Genomic DNA, 22073 nt, shown 5'->3' on the forward strand with positions numbered 1-22073 from the left:
TTATTGCTCAGTGGTCTCTTGACAAGTTGTCAAGTTTCTATGTGCAGTTGGCATCAGTGGTATCTCTCAACAGGTTGACCAAAAGAACAGTCAGATACAGCTACAACAGCAGACACCAAAATAAAGTAACTCGATTGTCAAAATAAAAAGTTATTCTCCACATGAGACATGTTGATGAAGATGACCATACAGAGAAGACTGACTGCTTGCCTGTAGAACTTTAAAACAGAAGTCTTACACACAGCTTAGATGAAAAATGAATTAGTACCAGAGTGGCCCAAAGAGGAAAGTATGGAGGAAAAAAAAAAAAATGCATACCACATATCATCTGAGGAACATGGTGGCATGGGCCAGTGTGGCTCAGCTGTGTTTAGTGAAGTACTCTCAGCCTCAGATGCCCCACACACATAGCATACAAAACAGACACAGCTATCAGAAATTACTGCTAGCCAGTAGCAACTTTTGCCTGATATGCACGTGAGTCACAAAGTAGCCACGTTTACATGCAGCCTGATAATCTGTTAATAATCCGACTAATAGCTCAAATGGAATAGAATATGCCCATGTAAACACCTCAATCGGAATAGTCTAGTCAGATAGCTAGATAATAGCTAATCAGAATACAATTTATATCCGATTGAACAAGGTGGGTAAACCTCTAAATAATCAGTTAAATAGAAGAATAATAGTCGTGTAAATGCCTGAATCCGATTACACTCCAAACGGAAGGTATAAGAACGTTCTGCGCATGTACGTCGCATTATAGCGAAAGGTTTATAACGTTCAACATGGCAGGAAACTGGTCTGCAGAGACGAAGTTTATGCTTTGAGCTTTAAAAGACCACAACATCTTCCTTTATAAGTATACGTGAAGGATGTTTTCCTGAGTTTGACATCAGTTTAAAGCAATTCAAATCACAAACACGCCAACTGGAAACTCAACTCATGTCAAACTCACTGGCCAATTTCGCTGGTATTTGTGACTAGTGACAATAAAGTTTATCATCATCATCATCATCATCATCATCTCCTCACGCCGACTGGACCTCACATGATGTTCGCTGTCATGGTAACGTTTACTCTAAGCGCTGCTCCACACGTGCGTCATTTTGCATCGGATTGCTTGTAGTGAGCATGTAAAAGAAGATTGTCCATCAGATTGTTGAATAGAGTGAGCATATAAACACCTCAGTCTGAATCTGTAATCCGACAGCATTCAATCGGACTGGCAAAAATCTTTGCATGTAAACATAGCCACTGAGCCTTTCACGAGATGTGCTGAATTCAAAAACAATTTACAGCACCTCCTCTTTGAAAGTTAAGGGTTTTATTTGAAGCAAGTAAAGAGACGCCCCTGTGCTTGCTAACAGGCATTACAATGTGTTTCCTATGAGTCTGGGTTTGTCGTAGCACCTACACGTCAGGCAATAACAACAGTCTGCGGCTGATCGTTTTGCACGTCAAATGGTCCTATATTTATATCAAAAAAGACTGCTCTTGGCCACAAAACACACCGCTCAACTCTCTGATGACAGGCACAAATCTGGTTTACAAGACTACTGATGAAGTGACCGCCAATGGCAGCAGCAGGATGAATTCTGAAGTACAGAGGCAGATCTAAACTGATCAGGTCCAACCAAACGGCATTCTACCATACACCAGCACAATGAGACAAGCTCCTAGAGACACTATTGAGGCTTCAAGGACAAAAGGTGGATAATAAACACTACAATTTGACTTAAGATAACATTAATATATCCAGTCATTTAACATCCCCTATAATGGGAGAAATGCATTTTAAAACGTACTGTGACTCCTATGCAATTTACTGAGTAGAAACATAAATGCTGCTTAAGAAATGTAAAATTTCTTCTAGATGTTCTACGTTTTCATCTCAGTCATTGCATCGTTTCAAATTCAAAAACAAAACTTTTGTTGCTGTTAAATTTCTCGGACTTGGACACAAAACATACACCAATTAAGATAAAAAGATGGCAATTTTTTTTCTTCATACTGACCATAAAGTACATCCACAGAAAAAAATGCTGTTTATGTTTTGATAAATAAAAGGGCAGAAATCAGCAGTGGAGCAGCTTAGAGGCCTTGTAAAGTGTTCTCCTCATTAGCGGTTTTTGTGTATTTACACTTTAAGAGCTCTCACTAGAGGGAGTAAACCTATTCCTGCTTTCCAGTATGCTAATTTGATGCCAGTTGATGGGGCCATGGCTCCAGCTTCCTCTGTGGCAGAATTCCCACTATGTTCATTCATACAACAAAAAAGCCAATACGCTCTTCCTCCTCAAGCTTAACACACTCTGGAAAGTCTAAAACGCTGAGGAAGTTTTGAAAAACAAATGGCCTTTTAATGGGATATCTCATTGTGGGTAATTCATGCTTTCCCTTTACCCGGATGCTTGCTACTTAGACTGCTGTGTATTACCACCAGAATGTTTGTGGTCACTTCAGAGGGACGAATTCTGAGGACAAGCACTGAGAATATGTTGCTGCAACTGCTTACTACCACAATGCTTTCCAGACAAGCTTTTTGTGTATAAAAAAATGAGGCACAATTATTTTAATGTATTGGAATATCAGTATTAATAATACATGCTTTCCATGTTTCCTTCAACGCATGTTAAAACATCTAAATAGAGGACTGAAACTGGCAAGAATTCAATAAAAATCATCAAATTTTGCATAAAGGTTTGTAACTCACTTCATATGGATAAACATTTTTGCTAATAAAATGAAATGTGATATTTATTGCCATCATAATTTAATCTAAATCCCCAAAGTCCTTTGATGATCAGCATTTTCCTTTTGCCTGGCAGTAGCTACAAAAGTTGGCAGAAGGCAGCAAGGTACCAGAGGAGTGACCAAAAAATTTTGATTGCCTTTATCTTATCAAAGATTAAAATAATGATATAAGACAGCAAACGGCAGCCTAAAGTGCACGCCGTTGATTAATGGACATTTCCTGGGTGACAGGGTTAGCCAGCGCTTTTCTGGTTTTCATGCTTGTAGAATTTAAGACACAGCCATAAAATCAAATAAAACAACAAAAAGTCACTCAACATTACAGATTTCTCTGTATACTCACTACATATTTCTCATGTGTTGATTAAAAAGAGCCGATGGAAACGCAGCATGTCACATCTTCGTGACATTTCATTTATTTGATTAAATTACATTTGACAGCTTGAACAGATATCCTGGCTTATGACCAGTGGAATTTCAGCAGCAATACAACAATCACATCCAGAATCAACTCCCGTCTTATAATCCTGTGTTTTAAATAGAAACATGTGAAAATCAAACGTGTCTGAAAGTGCCAGGACAAACAAGTTTGGTTGTGAGCATTTTAACTCAAAGCTGTTTGTTTTTGTTTTAGTTCTCTTAGATGAAAACACTTAAGTGAGACATTACTTTGTTATTGATTTGTTTTAAAACCAGCTTTTCTTTGTCTCTAAGAGGACTTAACAGAAACTTGCAGACCTGGACAAAATCACAGAACACAGCAGTAAACAAACCTGGCAAGACCAACCACTACCAACTACAACTTCTATCAAAATATGCCTTTTTAAAAATGTACTATACTTGTGGTTTTGTGCCACATCTACTTTCTACTGCAGTCTCTTTATAATGACAGGAGCGCCAGGGAGAGAGATATGCACTCTGTTCAAGACTGACTAACTGCAAGTGTGTCCAGGTGTGTGTTTGAACAACTGAAAGTAGAAGAACAAGCTTTCAAAAAAAAAACAAACAAGAAGAACTGCGGGTTATTAATCTCTGTAGTTAAACTGCACAGAAAATTTGACTCACCTTTAAAAAAAAATGTTTTATGAAGTTATAATAATTACAAAAGGCACAAAACTGTATCACTCTAGGATGGGAATAATATTTCAAACCAAGGATTTGAAACAATTCACAGAGAATGAAAAAGGCAAACCAAAAGTGAAGAAAACAATCAAAGTCAAAAATAATCATTTTAAATGCGATTAAATGATCACTTCAAATTTTCCTTAGATGGTATTTGTCCCTTAAGGTCCATTTATAACATTTACATGGTTTCATGTACCAAAAATAGTCATAATTTATTCTCACATGACCACTTTCCAACCTTTCTTTAGCCAACAGAATGTGCCTTTTATCTATGTAAATGACTGCTAAAATAAAACACTGCTCATAGCATCAGCATGAATGGATGGACCAACCAGCTGATCGGTGTTACTCTTATTTTAAAAGGCCTGACATAAGCACAGTACACTACATCACAAGATCAAAAAGCAAGTTTTGTTCACGATTCAACCAAACAAACCAAAGAGGAAAAAGTTCTGTTCCATGTTTGTAGGAAAAATTTACCAAACAAAATAATAATGTTATTAACTGTTCAGTCACTTTCAAACAAAACTAGCCTTCTGTTTTTACTTACATTCTGTATAATATTCTTTTGTTTTCAATTCTGTTCCCTGAACCATTTCTAGCTCTTGTTTTAAATAACACCCATCCCTCGGGTGTAGACATCCCAGTAGTCTGAGAACATGGAGCTGCCTCAAGCGGACATGCTTCAACTTCAGCCGTTGGCTACTGCTGGTCTTTTCTTTACCAAGGCACGTGGGCTGCTACTGCTTTACTGTCTTTACACTTGGTAAAACTAACAGCACAAAATGTGCAACTGGACTTGAGCTTAAGCTCCTGAAGATGTCTTCACAGCAGGCCAGAATACTGGAGCATAATCGGAGGCCCATCTCTGTCTGCCAGTGGACACAGCTTCTGTTTACATAAGGATGACTGCTGGGAGGCAAACCAACTCTGAAACTCTATCTGTAACTGCAGGGACACAGTGTATGTGTGTATGAGTCCAGTATTAAGAGAAAACTGTGCGTCTCTGGCAGGATGTGACACTGATTCTATCCAGAGCACAGTGAGAAGAAGATTTACCACACGCACACTCACCTCAGTGGAGAGCAGTATCCTCTTCACTCTCTTAACGCACAGCTAATATTCACAAACCTGGAGTTTTATTTTGGTTTGCAGCATTCTGCTGTCACAAAACCGAGCTTGTTACTCTTGCTCCACAGAGCGTGTAATCAAACTTTCTCTTTCTCAGAAACTCAGCCCATAGCAGCGCTCGCTAACGGCTCCATGGGACAGGCGCACAGTCACAGCAGCCCAAGCCTGAACAGCCAGCCCACAAGAGAAACATTTCTGGACACTGATGCGACTCCCTGCATTTGGATGACTACTTGTGACAAGCAGGCCTAAGAGGAAGCCTACTCGTACATTTTATTCACTGAAATAAAGGCACAGAGCTTCTCTCCCTGCTCTGTTACTGCTGACTGCTGACATGCACACACTTCAAAATCAAATGAACTAACCAGGCCTGACACGCTCACCCGCCTCTGACCTCACCCTCCCTATAAGCTTGTAAGAGCCTTCTAGCTCAAGCCTCCACACAGGCAACTTGTTCCACAGAGCTGGTTTTAACCAATCTACAGCCATGACATCAGTGAGACTAAAACCAGAGGAGTGCTATTCCAGTACCATACCCTATTAGCATTAACTCCACAGTTGATGGTGTCTATCAACTTTTAAAGGGGAAATCCATTGATTTTCAGCATAATTCAATGATTGTAAACAAGGTAATTCAGAATGCTTTTTGTTCTCTGTAGAAAAACTTGTCAACTTTGATTTCTTTACCATGAGGTGCTGATAGGAACCAGGGATCACAATGACAACAGTGCAAATACAGACATTTTTACTATCCAAAACCACCAGTGGACCTACACATCTTCCGAGCTTTTTGTAAGCGGTGATGATGGGAATATTAAAAAACAGTTTTCTTGGCAACTACTTTGCCTGCATGTAACACCCTGCATAGTCCTTATTTCAAAACTACCAGACAACAATGCCTCAGGCATCAGATTCAAACTTTTTATGCAATACTTCTGAGCTTTTCGGGGTGTTAAATGCTTTGGATGTCCAGTTCCAATCACAACCACTGTGAATAATTCTGACCAAGTTTCTCTGTAACTGAGCATCTCGCATTAAACCACTCTGAATGACTTTGTTTACATCTTAGTGATTGAGTTTTGAGAAATGGGTGGAATTCCCCTTTCATGTCCTGCTGAAAGCTGACGTAAACTGAGGTAAACAGCAGCTGCTTGTTCATCCACATTACAACTCAGCCTGTGTGTTTGGAGCAGGTTTCAGGCCTCTGCACTTCCAAGTCAAGCCCTCTGTTGGCACCTGAGGAATGGGACATGTATCATGACACTTTGTCCTGGTGGGTGTGTCACTGCCACACTGCTGTAAACCACTCTGGGCCAGGCCGTACAGGTAGTTGGCGTGTCATAAACAAAAGGGTTTAAAGCTCGTATTTAACACTTTAGATTGACGATGTGAAAGGTAGCTTACCTTTAAGCTAATGACCGAGATGTGCGCGTAGGCAGTTAGCATTAATCACAACGCCTCTCTACTGTTTTCTCCTCTCATAACCAGCCTCCAGATTATTTAAGAGCACAGGTTACAGCAGAGGCAAACCCCACTGCGCTGTTCGTGTGCCAGAGGAAAGGAAAAGGAAGGGAATGCCAGTTACCCTCGATAAGACCGCCAAACAGAAAGCAGTAGTTATTCTGGAGGAAATGTTTGTTTTGGAAACAAGTACAGTCAGTATTCGACGTTGTATGATAGCGGGAGTTCGTAATAAAAACAGCAGGCGGTTTCACGTCGATGCCAACGCTAATTAAGAGTCTGGTAGCTGGAGACTCGTAACTAACTTACACCAGCCTCGGCGGCGGCGGCAGCGGCGGCCAGCCTGCCGAGACTAGCAGCAGGAATGCACTCACTCACTCACTCTGGGTGTAACTAACTTAGCAGCCCTCACTTCACCCTCTTCAGTCCGTCTAGTCGTACAAATACATTAGCGTCAGTTTCTCTTCCTGTTCGTGTCTTTACAATGTTACTCTTCCAGCCAGTAGCTATATTTATAGTGATACAGCGGCCGAGTTCAACAAGTGGTCTTCCTTCTCTGCAGCTCTGCCCGGAGTCCCGACACAGAAACAGCGCTGAAACTCGCCGCCACCGCCGGGACTCCAGACCCGAGCACACGGTCGTTTCTGTCAATAAAGTAGTAATATGAGTGTCTGAAGCCGTGTCGGTACCTGGTGAAGAGCCGTGAGCCCGTCTACGTTGGCGTAGTTGATGTCGGCTCCCTGCCTCAGCAGCTCCGCCACCTCCTCCCGGTCTCCGGCCGAGCAGGCGGCCATGAACACGGCGCCCTGGGCGAAGCGGACTCTGGCCCGCCGGCCCGAGCCCGAGTGGCCCCGCACCTGAGCGCCGGTGAGGTCGGTCTCTGAGCCGTGCCACCGCGTCAGCTGGTCCTGCCGTCGCTGCTTAGCAGCTTCGGACCTGGAACGGTCAGTGGCCGCCATCTTCCTCGGTCTCTCCCGGCAAATTCAATTTATCAACTTAGAGGGAGAGAGCCAGAGAGAGAGATGAGGAGGAGGAGGAGGAGGAGGACTCAGGGAACCTGGGAGCCATCGAGGGCCGAGAGTGAAGAAGTGCGCCGCCTTGCGGTCGCCGAGCAGCTCCCACACCCACTGAGCTCAGGGTGGAGTGGCACACGTGAGCACAGCGGACCAATAGGACAACAGAAAGGCGATGACGCACTCTGCCAAATTGTGACCCTCGGGGCTTTGGGGGCTCTACAGAGCCAAGTTTCAGAGTGAAGTACTTACAAGTCACAAGAAGTGTCCAAAGATTTGTAGACAGCGGCACACGTGTTTCTTCTGAAATGAAGTGTATATAGGGACCTTAATAGGGAACTTATCCTTCCTTTGCTACAGTACAGACTTTACACAAGATGGTAGACCATTGCTGTGTGGATTTGATTGCATTCAGCCACAAGCATGTTAGTGAGGTCAGGCACTGAAGTTGGATGATTATCTCTGGATCACAAATGCCAAAGTCCAAGTCCCAATCCTATTTCACCACTTGACCCTACCACTTAGCCCCTACCTCTGTGTTTCACCTGTTCACGTCTAGGTGTAGAGTGTCCCACTTATTGTTGACATAGAAGTGGTGGGCAAGGTGTTTGGGCTAGGTTTTTAGAGGCACACTCCAAGAGGGAAAATCGGCAAGTTGGCTGCATAAGTGAGCAAAGAAACCTACAAATGTAGCTAAGTATGTTGTCTATTAAACTTTACGATAGCCATGGCATTATCAAAGCTTAATGTTGTTTCAATGTAGTATGGTTTCATAACAAGCATTAAAAATCACTAGTAGTAGTTTACCTAGTTAAATTCCACTTTAAATGGTGCAGCCGTTACATTCTGGCATCATACATCTTGATGACGTTTGCCTGGCTTCAGCAAGCAATACGACCGAATTGCAGAGAAAACAAACAACCACAAACTTTGTGTCGCTAGCAGCCTGTTAATGAAGTAATGTTCTTTATTTGAAGATTGTTCCATTTCATAGGGGAAGATTTCAACGACAACAACTTGCATCTCAGTTCCAAGGGGCAAAGTGACCCTCGAAAACAAGGGGTAGGAGTAAAAATAAGAAATGGGATTGGGCCCAAGCCTTCCCAGAGGTAATGCTGTCAGAAAGTAATTAAATTCATTGTTTGGATACATTTGGACATGTAGGGTCAGTTTTCCCAAACAGACATCAAGCCTAGTCCAGGATCACACTTTCCTTTCAAAGGAGAATCTCCATTCAGAATGCTTTGTAGACCAAGATTAGACTTGATCCCGGTCCTCGAACCCAGCCCATAGTGTAGATAAGTTCAGTGGGGATCATATTTTCAAATACCCTGATCACTAACTCATTAGAGGTGATGTGCACATGATATGTATGCAGAAGAAACTCTTCACTCTACACTATTTTATAAAGGTTTAAAATTACTGCAAGGTAGACAGCAATCCAAGTTAGATTTTTTCACCAAGCATTTAAAATGTGACGCAGTTAAATTTTTTTATTACCATTCATGCACAGTACATTTTACTGTAACAGGGTATACAGTAAAAATGTGCAAAAAGGTAAAACATTAGTATTGCTTATCTCACAAATTTTACACACACACATAAAAAAACACAAAGGAACATCTTAACAATGGGAAAGCAGGAATACAATACAGTGTATGGTACATTACTGAAAGAAACATTTTGTATTGGACATTGCATTGAACAGCGCATGGTCATAAACCAACTTAACCACAGGACTTAAAAGATACATACTGTACATCATCATTTAACATACATGCTGTACATCAGACTGTCTCTATAATGTAGCTGATTTGTACTCATTGTAAGAGCCCCTGCCAACTTTCTCTTTCCCTGTTTATTCACATTACTTTAACATGTACAAGCAGTACAGCAGAGATAACAAACTGAGAGCTTAGGATGACACAGTGTGGAGCAACACCTTTTCATACTTTCTGAAACATGCATGTACCAACTTATTTAATTCAGACTTACTGGAGCCAACATCATACCAAACACATTTGCAGCTGAAACTGTGTAGATCCTTATTGTCAAATATGAAAAATACTGAAAAATACTGGCAATTCAGTATTGGAGCCTTAAACATTTCAGGAGTGTGCTGTTGCTTATAACCTGTTCAGATGTTTCAACTGTGATGGACGATGCTATGGCTCCACCACACAAAGCTTAATATGCTAATGACAGATAAACAAACAAAACAAAACACAACCACAACAATACAATCATTGTAACTGGACATATAGATTTTAAACCCGTCACTCTTACGGATGTACAGAATTCATTGACCAGGTTTACAGGGAGCCAAAACCTCACCTGCAGGGCCTCAACTATTACATCCTTTGAGCTGATATAACATGACACTTCCAATGACCCCCCATCCTTCTTCCCCAGCCAGAGAAAAAAAAGACAGGAAGACCAAGATTTCAAGGGGGAGCCAATTCCAACAAATGCATCTTCGTTTCGCAACCCATCAAAACTTACAAATTAACAAACAAAGAAATGATGGACGTTTACAATAAACAAAATTGCTAAATGTTTTGTGCAGTCACGTGCATGGAAAATGTCTTAAGAACTCCTGGAGCTTACTTTGAAATATCTGTGACATAATTTTTCCTTTCATCAGCAACACATACAGCTCAGTGATTCATTTCCTCATTAGGCATTAATGTACATTTTCATAAGGACACCCAGAAACACCAGCGCACACCTTAACCTTAAAATGAAACACAAGGTTAAACACTACACATACATTAAGAGGATCTTTCTCAAGAGAACAAAGTTACTGAACTAAAACCAATAAAAAAAGGTCTCCAGTTCAGTTTGGCATATAAGGAGTTAATAAATAGTTACAACCTTATTTTCTTCTTAAATCTATGCAATGATTTGAGATTCTGATCAAAAAGTACTTTCAGAATGGCTGGGGCTCAGGGGCATCACATAAAGCCTAAATAGACATTCAGTGACTGAAACAATGCATTGATGGTTCTCCAGCTAGTATTGTTTCTAAGATAGTGAGTTGGGGCTAGGGGGCCCCAAAGGATGCATGATCAAACCCTCATCTGACTCTTCATGGATGGGGGGAGGAGTGGATGCAGTAGAGGATCCAGCACTGAAGGAGCCACGCAGGTTCAGATTAACACAGAAGAGGCTTGGTAGGAGCTGGCGCTGGTACTGCTCCACACGCTGGATGGCATCCAGCACAGACGAGCTGCCTCCAGACACCCAGCCTGGCAGCAGGCTGGCCGCACTAAACGTAGCCGGTGCAGACTGAGAGTGCCTCAACTCCAGCTGATAGGAAAATCTGAGAGAGGCGAGAGAGGGCATAGATGACAGATATGTGCATTTTATTGCATATAGCTGTGATGTAGCTATTCAGAATCAGAAATCCCTGACTGTATCTGTCTTTAAGTATGTCCTGCAAGCCTAAGTTTTATGTCCACTACATTTACATGCTGCAATCTGGTCATGTAACATGCAGTCTTGGTCTAAATTTACATTGTTAAGAATACAACATTTGAATCAATGGTATAATCAGCCCTATCCTGACTGTACAACCACCTGCTTTATTTGACTGTATCCATGACATTAAGTCATGGATGAGTGTAATTTTTAAAAAACTGAACAGTAGCAAAACTGATATGTTTTTAATCAACCCGAAGCTCTGACATCCAGTTTAGCCGTAGTTTAGCCTTAGTATCCATACTGATGAGACTTTAGTAACACCTTCTGCTAACCTTCGCAATCTTTGACCCCACACTCTCCTTTGGCATGCTATAACTGACATAATTCTATAGTTAAAACAGCAGTTTTACGTCTCTACAATATTGCAAGTGTCCGACCAACCCTTTGCAATATGGGATTGCAATATGTCCAGAACGCAGCTGCTATCATCCTCACATATTCTAAGATGACTGACCTCACTCCAGCCTACAAAGGCTTCACTGGTTACGTATTACATACTGTGGCCAATACAAGATTCTTCTTGTTACAGTCAAAGCTCTGCATGGCCTGGCTCCTGATTACTTGGCTGAGCTTCTATTTATATGTCCCATCCTTTACTTTACAATCGAGTAATTTAGGCCTTCTCCATGTTCCAAGGTTCAAACTGACCTCTGTGGGTGACTGATCGTTTAGTGTAGAAGATCCCAATTAAATAAAAAAGATGATGATGATTATAAACATGGACTTATATAGGTTGGTATCATGAGTGGCTTTTGTAGTTGCTTACCGTCCAGACACCTGTTGTGACACACTCCTCCCAGCATGTTGAAGAACATACTGCAGCAACTTTACTGTCTGCTCCTTTATCCAGCCCACATCCTCTTGTACATCAGGCAGCCACTCCAACAACCTGAAAGAGACACAGCATAATTATACATTGTTTTTTTTTTTTTTAAACACACAATTAAAACGAATAGCATTAGCCATGAAACACAACAAACTAATCCTCCCTAAAGGAAAATGCATCCTCTTGGTCACACATCAATTCGCTAGGTTTTTCTTTAATTGTAACCAGATGAAAATTCTCCGACTATGACAACATCAAGAAATTGAGAAGAGCAGCTAAAAGTCACCTGATACTCAGTGACACAGCTGACTCCAGGGGCAATGTATATGGCAGTAAGATAGTTGACAGCATCCTGACAGGGAACATGTTGCTTAGAGAGTACAAGAGACTCCGTCTTTCTTTACAGGCCTCCACCAAAGCTACAGAAAAAGAGAGAGGCAGATTCTTACTCAGTAACCTACATAAAAACAAATATATATGAAATATGCATGATCTGCTATTCAGTGACAAATAGAAAGATGTCAATGTTTATATGCTTCATCTTTTATACCTCTATGAAGCCGTGGTGGCAAGTGCTCAAAGATGTGTTCCTCTGCGCCTGAATGAGCATTGGGATGCATCTCTTCTTCCCTTGTATGTCTTTCCTCATTATCAGAGTCTTCCTCATTATCCACAGCTCCGTCACCCAATGGGCGGTGTGGCTGTCGGAACTGCAACAAGCCTAAAAAAGTACACATGCAATTTTAGTGAGAATAAAGATCAAAGTGACATTAAACTGATGAGTGAAGGCTCTAATGAAAAGGGCTCTAATCCCTTTAGGCACAGTACTAATAATGACCACTAGAGGGCACTGCTACACTTGAGAAAAGCCTTCTGCAAAGTACAGCAGAGAAATAAGTTTTTAACCCCACAGCACCTCTTAATGTGATAAGGTATATCAGTGACTAACATACCAAAGAGCAAGCAGAGTTGGCAGTTATCTCAGATGACTCAATCAAACTTTGATTACAGCAATACCTACCCAGTTCTTCCTACACAACAGTGCTGATGCAAATATAGTACTCAAAAGTAGGAACAATCCTATCATTCGTTTTTTAAACAAATATTTAATTTGTCAATGTATTATGGAGGTCTGGGTTTGCCACATTCAGCTAAACAACAGTAAACTAGAAATTATTCACTTCTTACTTTAAAAATGTTGCAACACAAATGAACATGTCATGTTCAAACCAGAGATCTGTAATGTTTCCCCTGGACAGCTACCACTCAACACAGCTAACACAAAATGTCATTATCATTCTGAAGGAAATTGCTTTAGAAAACCTATAAATATTGAGTTGAAATAATCTGACATACTATCTTATCTCTCTGGTAACAAAATGCCTGTAAGAAAGATTGTAGATGCATTCCAAAATCCAAATTGAAAACTACAAAAATAAAGTCTGAAAAATGTACTTAAGTCGTGGAAAAAGAGAAAATCAAGTGTGCAAACTTGAAAGGCTTCATTTTGTTATGCAAAAGACATGATATGCAACAAAATACTACCCTAAATAGTAAGCTACACCACAGAAAAGAGACGCTACTGTTTGTCCCACTACCTTTACTTGCCTTATGGAAGTTTTCACTTAAGTAGCAAAATAATTTTCAGTTTGATTCAGTAAAGTCCTGGTGTTTATTGCTGGTTGTTATAACTATTCTGGTGGATCTGAATGAATGATAATTTTAGCTTGGAAGGTAATCAAGAAATAAGGCATAAACTGTATTGTGCGCCAAGACTAAATATGAGCACTGTAGCTGTGGTTTGGCAAACTATGTTCTCCTATACACAGATGTACGGTGAAAACAGTACTGGAAATGGTGGTCATAAGAAGCTATATCTCCGTCTTACCATTTTTCTTTAGGAAATACAAGGCATCTTTATATCCCTGCTTACACATGGTCTTCAGTACCTGATAAGGAAACCCACAGAAATGAGCATTGTGTGAATTTATACATTGATGTGTGTTGTTGTGTGTATGTATGTATGTATGCATGAGTAGTGGAGTTTTACCAGTGGATCAGGAGGGAACAGCGCTCTGGTGACTCTGTACAAGTTGGAGAGTGAGAACTGTATGGAAGTGTTGGTAAATCGGAGTTCGTGCATGTTGTTGGAGCTGACGTCTCGCGGGCAGATATCACTCTCCCCTGAGAATGGAGAAACTGTGATGGTGTTCTTCAGCTCATACTGAGGCAAATTATCACTGATTCCACCATCCACATACCGCTAGAGAGAGTGAGAGAGAGACAGTGAGTGATCAAATCAGTGCATATGTCAGTAGAATCATATAACTGAATATTGATTATGATAATCCCTGACAAGTTCACGACTGTGCCAAAGTGAAAGATTACTCCTTATTTGCTTAACCTCCGGTCAAAATGGCCTTTAAGAACAAGTTTTAGACAGATTTAACAGAAAATTACAGAGAAGTTTTAAAAACTAAATATATATATTTTTTCAGTATTTACTGTGCCCACACTTTACTTTATTACAGAATACACTGTTTTCACGAGATAGTTTGTTTTACCTCCTAAGTTCAATCTTAAAAGTTGCATGAATGTGTTTGGGATTACATGAATCGTTGATGTTGAGGTGGGGGTGTTCAGTCCATTGTTCTGAGAACACCAGCATTTCTACTTCTAATAGACTATTATTTTTTTCTCAGTAACAACTTATTTACAGCTACACGTCCTCGCAGACTCTGAGTTGTCTTTTCACAGTGGAAGGATGAAGAGAACACCTGTGGATTTTTTTCCGATCTGAAGCAACAGTGGAGCTTGATTTCTCAGATGAAAGATGAAAGCTTTAAGTACTGTTTATCTGATGGTTTTGGTGGTCTATCAGCTCTTGCACTTTTGTGAGGAGTCTCATTTTCTTGTATGTTTTACTCACTTTTTGAACTCCAGTTTTGGAAAGTCTGTTTTTTTTACTTTACCCTTCTTCATTTATCCACCCACCCTCCCCTGCCAGTATGTGTAATATCTCCAGAAATATCTCCTGTTAAATTAATAACTTGTACAAAATGCTGTTTTGACTAGAAATAAAATAAATGAAGTCTGGCCTCTGACATTTGCAAACTACAGTAACCACATGGCAATCCTTTATAAGCAAAAATCATCCATGTTGGGACACCAAATGGATAAACAATTACATAAGGCTTGTTTAATTTTAAACAGCTTGCCAAATTGTTAAGGATTTAATATTGTTACAACAATTGATTGTTAAAGGGCATTTATAAGACAAAAAGCTGTGTTACAGCTCATTTTTCATTGTCTGTGCTGCAGTTATATCAGATTTAGTGGGGATGTGATTGTTTGATAAGACAATATCATGAACATTATTTTAGATATCACCCAGCCGTATTATGCACCTTCACAAAGAGATGTGGAAGCCCCCTCCACAATATTTCTATTCTCTAAAATACACTCAGATTTCATATAAAGCACTATGATTGGTTAGATGAAGCAGTGGGGCTCTAGTCATTAGATGTTCCATTTCTAGGTACCACAGGAACAGGAAAAACAGCATCCTTAGGAACACTGTGACTCTTCGCATACTTGGCAACACACACACACACACACACACACACACACATTAGGGACTTTGTCAGTAGCGCAGAACACACAAACACACACAAACGCACACACACACACACACACACACACACACACAAACGCACGCACACACACACACACACACTGTGAAGAGAGAGCTACACATGTACACACATTCCCACACCCCACAATAATGTTCTGGCACTGTTCTGCCCAATCCGGCCAAAACACACAAACACACACATACACAGACACACACATTTGCACACAAGTATCCTCCCTGAATGGCACACGTGGCAGAGGGAAGGATTGTCTGTGCCCAAGAGCCTTGCCAGAACACACAGAACACAAAGCTATAGTATCCCAGAGCCTGACGAGCTGATCTGAGAACAGTGTGGCTTCTTCACATAACACATAAAACCAGGGCCTCTGTAAAGCCTGCTTACAGCCAAATGATCATTTCTATTTTCAGCAGCACACAGCATTGCAAAATCAAAAGCTACATCCTCCCTCAACAGATATTTTTCCCACAGCCAATGACTCACTCACTTGGGACTTATTTGAACTGCAGTCCTGTGTTATAACACTGTGGGTGTTTTGTGTAGAAGATCCATACAGGAGAAGTTTAAGTCTGCACTCTTGAGTTTTCTATGGTCAAGTGCATTTGCTTATAGCCGAGTACACAACGCTGCAATCATAAACAATAAAAGAGACATATAGAGAAACTTTCAGTATTCTTTCAGCAAAGAATAAATGGTACAAGGAAATGCTAGGGAAAGAAACAAAAGGGCACAGGACTGTCAGAGGCCCCATGGCACTCCCATTTAAAACCAAAAACAATCTTCTGTTCCCAACAAAGAAACTTTTTTAAGCATGAGCTCTGAGCTGTCTACAGCCCAAAACTACAGAAAGAATTTTCTGTACCTTTTATTTTGCCATAAATAAATATTGTGCAAGCTACATACACTCTTAACAAAAAGAGCTTTGCATAGTGCAAAAAAAAGAAATGGTTCTGTGACTTTTTGACTTGAGTCTATAGTTGAACTTTTTGGTGCTATATAGAGCTACTTTAAAGGGTTCTTTAACCATGGACCACTAAGCATGCAATGGACCATTTGAACATTGGTTGTGTAAGTAGTCACATTTCTATAAACACTGCCTTCACTAAGGAACCCTTCACAAACACTTTTTAAGGATGTAATAAACACATCACATCTTATGCTCTGTATTTCTTGTATTCTTGTATAGATTGCTAACTACAAGATGATTCTACACATACATGGTAATAAGAAGACAAAAGATGTTTACCTTCTTAGATACACTTTCATACATGCTAACTGTGATCTCATCTGGTAAAATGGGTTTATTATGATCAAGATAAGAGCAAAGAGTAGAAGTACTACTCACCACTCCCTGCAGGGTGGGAGGTATAAGTCCACAGTACACTGGAATGTAGGCGCTGCAAACACATGCCTAAACACACAGATACACACACCACAAATGAGAAGCTTCTATGAATCAATTTCTGTTTGCTGATGCTGATATGCTGATTGTCTTTTTATATTTCAAAGACATTTCTCAAAGCATTCCCCGCTGTCCAAGTTGCTTCTCAGAAAATTCCAGTAAAGCTGTTATCATGTAATAAATGATGATAAATCATAATAAAAAAGAATTGTTTATGACTGTATGACTGCATTAGGACATGTCTCTTGAATCTATGTTCAGCTGGGTGGAAATATAATTTTCAGTTGGAGTGTCAATGAGGACCCTGCGATGGACTGGCGACCTGTCCAGGGTGTATCCTGCCTTTCACCCGATGACAGCTGGGATAGGCTCCAGCAACCCCCGCGACCCAGAAGGAGAAGAGAAGATTTTAAATTAAATTTAAAAATTTAACCAAGCTTTAGTTGTCCTTTTTTGCAGAGTGATTTGAATTCAGCCTTTTTTGGCAAAGTACATAAATATTTTACTGGGTTACCTACAGGGCAAATTAAAAAAAAAAAAATAACCTTCGCTTAACAACTTACACAACTGCCTTACTGCAAACAGAAGCACCATCCAACAATTTTTTTAAACACCTAATGTTTTTATTGTCTTCTACTAACACATAGTCAAAAACCTAATCTATATTTAAAGACATCCCAAATCATTGTTTTTTCTGTGCCCAACTACTGTGTTATGACTATGTTAGATTCTTTTATTATGGCATACAAGCTTCCCTCTTTTTTTTGTTTGTGGCTTTTAGATCTATTCCAGTATTAAATGCTAAGTTTAGTTACTAAATGCAATGCAAAATACAGGAAAAATTACTAACCTTTACACTACTTCAACCCCCTAAAATACCAGTCTTATTGATTAGTAACTACAGAAAGTTTAATGCAAATTGGCTGAGCTATTCAAACTTTGCACAACCTTTTGAAAAAGAGAGGTTAGGGCATGCTGTACACAAATTATTACACAGTTATAAAGCAAATGTGTTACATATTCATTTATGTGTGTGTGTATGTGTGTGTGTGTGTGTGTGTGTGTGTGTGTGTGTGTGTGTGTGTGTGTGCATGTGCGTCCATCTTACTTGCACCAGTTCCTCATTGCTGTTGAAGTGGGTTATCAATACGTTCTCTCCATCTGTGACGCGAGTCAGAGAGATGCCCAGTCTACCAGTGGCTTTGCTGTAAGCATCAGGGGTCAGCGTACCATGCAACTTGGCCCGTATGATCTTTACCAGGTTAAAGGAAGGGTGCATCGGTCCCAGAAACCGCTTCCGTGCTTCCTTCGCCACATCAATGATGTTGGCCCCAACATCTCCTAGAAACAGGGTGAAGGAGGACAATGAGTGTAGTGGAAACACAATGACAAGCCAAAGGCATGTGGGATTACTCCAGTTCTGTACTCCACATGAACTGCATGGTTTCATGTTTTCCTGTTCTACACTTGATTCAGAAGAACTTGATCATTTTGGGAAAATCACAGTGAAGGTAGACTACAGACCTGGTTCTGGGGAACGCTGACCTACAGTAGGGGGCTATGACACATATGCTAAACATTACAAACATGCAAGGCGTCAAGTGTGGACAGTGGACATCAGTAGGCAAGACCTCATTACATAGCCTTCGTTTTTTTATCTCCCTACCAACATTACAAGCGTAACTGCTACAACACACTGCCTACAGCAACAGCCCCATTTCTGACATCTGTCAGTTCTGCTTTCCTGTGAGGGTTTGCACAATAAGATTCAAGGAAAACGTTAAAACAGCTGCTATACTAACAGAGTGGCAACTTTTTTTATTTAAAAAAATAGTACTTTTCACATTTTTCTCTTACCGCAATCATGATAGGCCAGTACAACCTGGCTGAAAATTTTCTTGATTAGGTTTTGCAGTGAAGCTACAAAGCTAATGCAGCCTAAATGTAATGGGAGTCTATGTAACCCCAAATCACTACAGGATGAGAAAGACTTCTGTTACATAGGCCTGGTAGCTCCACTACAAAACTACACAAGCAAATTTCAGACACCACACATGTGCCTCATTAGCTACGTTTGAGGTAGGGGGGGAAATTGGGTACATTTGATGCTTTTAACAGGGCCACCCCTTTAAACTCTACCCTTCGTTGTTATAAGGCGGACTGTTTTACCCAGACATGTCCCGACGACCACCGCTGAGGCGGTCAAGGCTCCCGCCGAGGCTCCGTAGACGTGCTGGGCATTTTCAACCAGAAAGGGCGCCTGTTCCTGCAGACAGCTGGCCACTCCGACATGGTAAATACCGAGAAACCCACACCCGGCGAAGGAGATATTCCAGGGCGAGTCGAGGGGAAACATACCGAGTCCAAACGGATTACCTTTTTCAGGACGGTTATATGTAGAAATGTGTCGAAACGGACCACCAGTCTAGGCTTTCATTTCAAAACAAAACCAGGGCTCATCTTCCCGCAGAACACTTGTTACTGTTGACAGTTTAAGCTAACGCTGTCTTCCGTGTGGGTTGAAGTCCACTAACCTGCCGACCTTGGCTCGGTGGGCTAAAAACAAAGCTTTAAAGTTTGTTGTGGCGGGCTGTCCGCAGCTTCACGTCCTCAAACCGCTCAGCTGAGTGAGATTTCATGCCTGCTGAATGTTAAATACGGTCTCGCATGGCGGCTCGTTAAGTAACCTGTTTTGGAGAAGTAAAGTTACTTCGCTCCCCTTCATTTCTGTCAAACTCCAGTGAGGAGGGCCCTTCACTTAAATAGGCGGGCAGTCGAGCTCATATCAGCCAATCACAGGCCAGGAAACCTGAACCTCCCGAGCCGTCAGTCAGCCCGAGCTGCTTCCACGAACTCAGTACTGAGGCTGTCAGGGGCCAGTGATGTCAAACAAGCCCAAGGACCACTGCTGACCTCTGTTTGCGCACTGAACCCGAAACAGCGGCGCTTTTCGCGCCGTGACGTCACTCCGCCTGGTTGTTTATTAGCGAAGGGGAGGGTGAGCAGGTAGCAGCAGCCTGTCACAGTAATAACACAGTAATAACACAATCACAACGGGCTCTGTTTGCCACCTTTGATACACAGCGGTACAGCGTGTGCCCTCAAGGCATCCCTCAATTTATAAATTGGGAAAATATGCATTCACTGGGGATTTTAAACTTAGAACACAGAGAGCAGCGGTGTTTTTCTGGGTTTAATTCTGGCAAAGCTTTTCTCGTCCTCTCTAGAAACCTCCCCCGGGTGCGCTCTAACCTACTCTGCACATACTTGCTGAGGAAGTGAGATCTGTTTTAGGTGGAAGGGGAATTTATTTGTTATTCACCACATAAAGGACAACGTGTTTTCACGCCAGAATTGATTTTCACCTCCCCCTTCCCCAGCACCACCCCATCAGAAGGTAAACAGAAAGCTAGGGGTTAGTTTTCTACATTTATTGCACAGTTTAGGACAACAGTTAGGTGGATTATCACAGTGCTACGAACACAGTTTCACTGTCCAACAGCTAAAACAGAATGAGGGAAATTTCAGCAAAGGATACAGTCTATAATTTGTCTCAGCGCTTCACCACCCTGCTTGTGTCTTGAAAAATAATTGTTGCAGGCTACTTTATACAGATCTTTAACTACCTTTTACTCACTATATACTTTCCCATCCTATAAACCAGCAAGCACTCTGCTAAAGTACTGTTGCAGGTATATATAGCATATATGCTGTAGTGTATTTCCAAAACATGAAGGGCACTCTTCTAAGAATGTGTTGTGAACATGCTATGACAAAATACTTCTGTCCTTTGACCTCCTTCTAGTAGGCTACATCTTGCCAGAGAGCATCTCGAGGAAAAGGTTTTACTAAGTACATTTGGAGGGTCAATCACAGGGCATTAGTAGGGGAAAGGCATTTCAGCTCTTTCTGTATATATCGCATTTTAAAGAAAACCGATCTCTCATGTATATAATCTGCAGTAGTTTTCTCACTGACTGCATGATTAAGATTAGTCATCTTGCTGTCCGTTTATCATGTCAGACACACCCAGTTCATGATATCACTAGCCTGCTCCATTAAAAATAAAATTCTTTGGATGCTTAGGTGATGATAATCTCATCCTCATCTGTTTCTCCTGTTCCCCTGGGAAAGACGAAACGATATCAGGAAAATATGCTGTCAGTCTCAGGGGCAGACTGACATCCCAAAACACAGCAGCTGGGGCAGGGAAACGGAACAAACAATAACACAACATGTCCAGGCAAGAAATAATAGCAACTGCAGCATCAGCAGTGATGCCTCAACAGCTCTGCCATTTCTAATATCAGTCTTCTCCCCTTGAACTAAATTACACTGTCATTGGTGATTAATCACTCATAGCTCTGCGGTCTGTGACAGGATCTAAACAGGATCATAGTCTGCAGTTGGGAAACTGGCAGGTTTTCTGAGCACAGAAGTAGGCTAATCTGGGACTAAATTATGTCATCATGAGAATTTTCTTTTCAAAAGGCCTTTTAGTCAAAGCGTATATGCAGCCTTTGAACAACACCCTGTCAATCTACTGTCGATCAAGGAAACGCAAGGGATCATGCTTTACCATCATGTCAAACACAGTGGACTTTCATGCACTGACCTCGTTTAACTTTTAAACTCTCTATTTACAGAGAATCCAGTTAAGACCTTAGTTTATATACATATGCCATAATCATACCTATACAGCACCCATACAAATAGGAATAAAAGGTACTAAATGCAAAGTACGAAAGAATCAAACAAATGTGCTTCATAACTTTATCCTAGTTCCATCATCGTCGCAATCATAAGGTCCACTTGTAACATTTGTGTGGTTTTATGGACCAAAACAATCGGAAGTCATTTTCACATGGCCATTTTCTAATCTCTCTTGATCTCTTACTGACATGGGATGTTTTATTACTATACTTTTAAGACAAATACATGTAACTGACCTCTGTTCTGATTGGCCACATTGTAATGTGCACTATTCAAAAAGCAGCATGATGCTGCAATCGAGTGGTGTCGGAAACTGGGAAATACCAATTCTGCTACTTGTAAATTGTGCTTGAATGGCCGACTAAATCATATTTATGAGTGGTAAACTAGGGATTCTAGCTGACTCACAAGTTTATGAGATGTGACCTGTAGCGCAATCTTTCACCTTTTACATGAGTGAAAAAAGCTAAACTTGCAACTTGAATGAGGAAAAAGCCTCTATTAGATAT

The 22073-nt window shown here is 40.9% G+C and overlaps 2 protein-coding genes across 3 annotated transcripts in view; both read right to left on the minus strand.

Annotated features, from left to right (window-relative positions):
• zmp:0000001167 (protein phosphatase 1 regulatory subunit 12A) overlaps positions 1-7562 on the minus strand; it is a 31371-nt gene extending 23809 nt beyond the window's left edge. The window contains exon 1 of one of the 2 annotated variants that reach the window (XM_017706707.2): positions 7164-7433. In XM_017706707.2, coding sequence (XP_017562196.1) covers positions 7164-7433 — 270 coding nt within the window. Of the gene's footprint in view, positions 1-7163 lie in introns of both variants that reach the window. The other variant, XM_037543041.1, reaches the window with a different exon arrangement.
• A 1400-nt stretch (positions 7563-8962) lies between these two features.
• On the minus strand, positions 8963-19599 carry pnpla2 (patatin-like phospholipase domain containing 2). Its single transcript, XM_017706708.2, has 9 exons — positions 19021-19599; positions 17960-18192; positions 16795-16860; positions 13847-14059; positions 13685-13745; positions 12347-12517; positions 12083-12215; positions 11737-11859; positions 8963-10809 (listed from the first exon to the last, which is right to left on the minus strand). Exons 1-9 carry the CDS (start codon positions 19205-19207, stop codon positions 10512-10514), a joined length of 1485 nt encoding a protein of 494 aa, XP_017562197.1. The 5' UTR covers positions 19208-19599; the 3' UTR covers positions 8963-10511.
• Positions 19600-22073: the final 2474 nt, after the last annotated feature.

This window comes from Pygocentrus nattereri, chromosome 11 (assembly GCF_015220715.1).
Source record: "Pygocentrus nattereri isolate fPygNat1 chromosome 11, fPygNat1.pri, whole genome shotgun sequence".
NCBI classification, from domain to species: domain Eukaryota; kingdom Metazoa; phylum Chordata; class Actinopteri; order Characiformes; family Serrasalmidae; genus Pygocentrus; species Pygocentrus nattereri.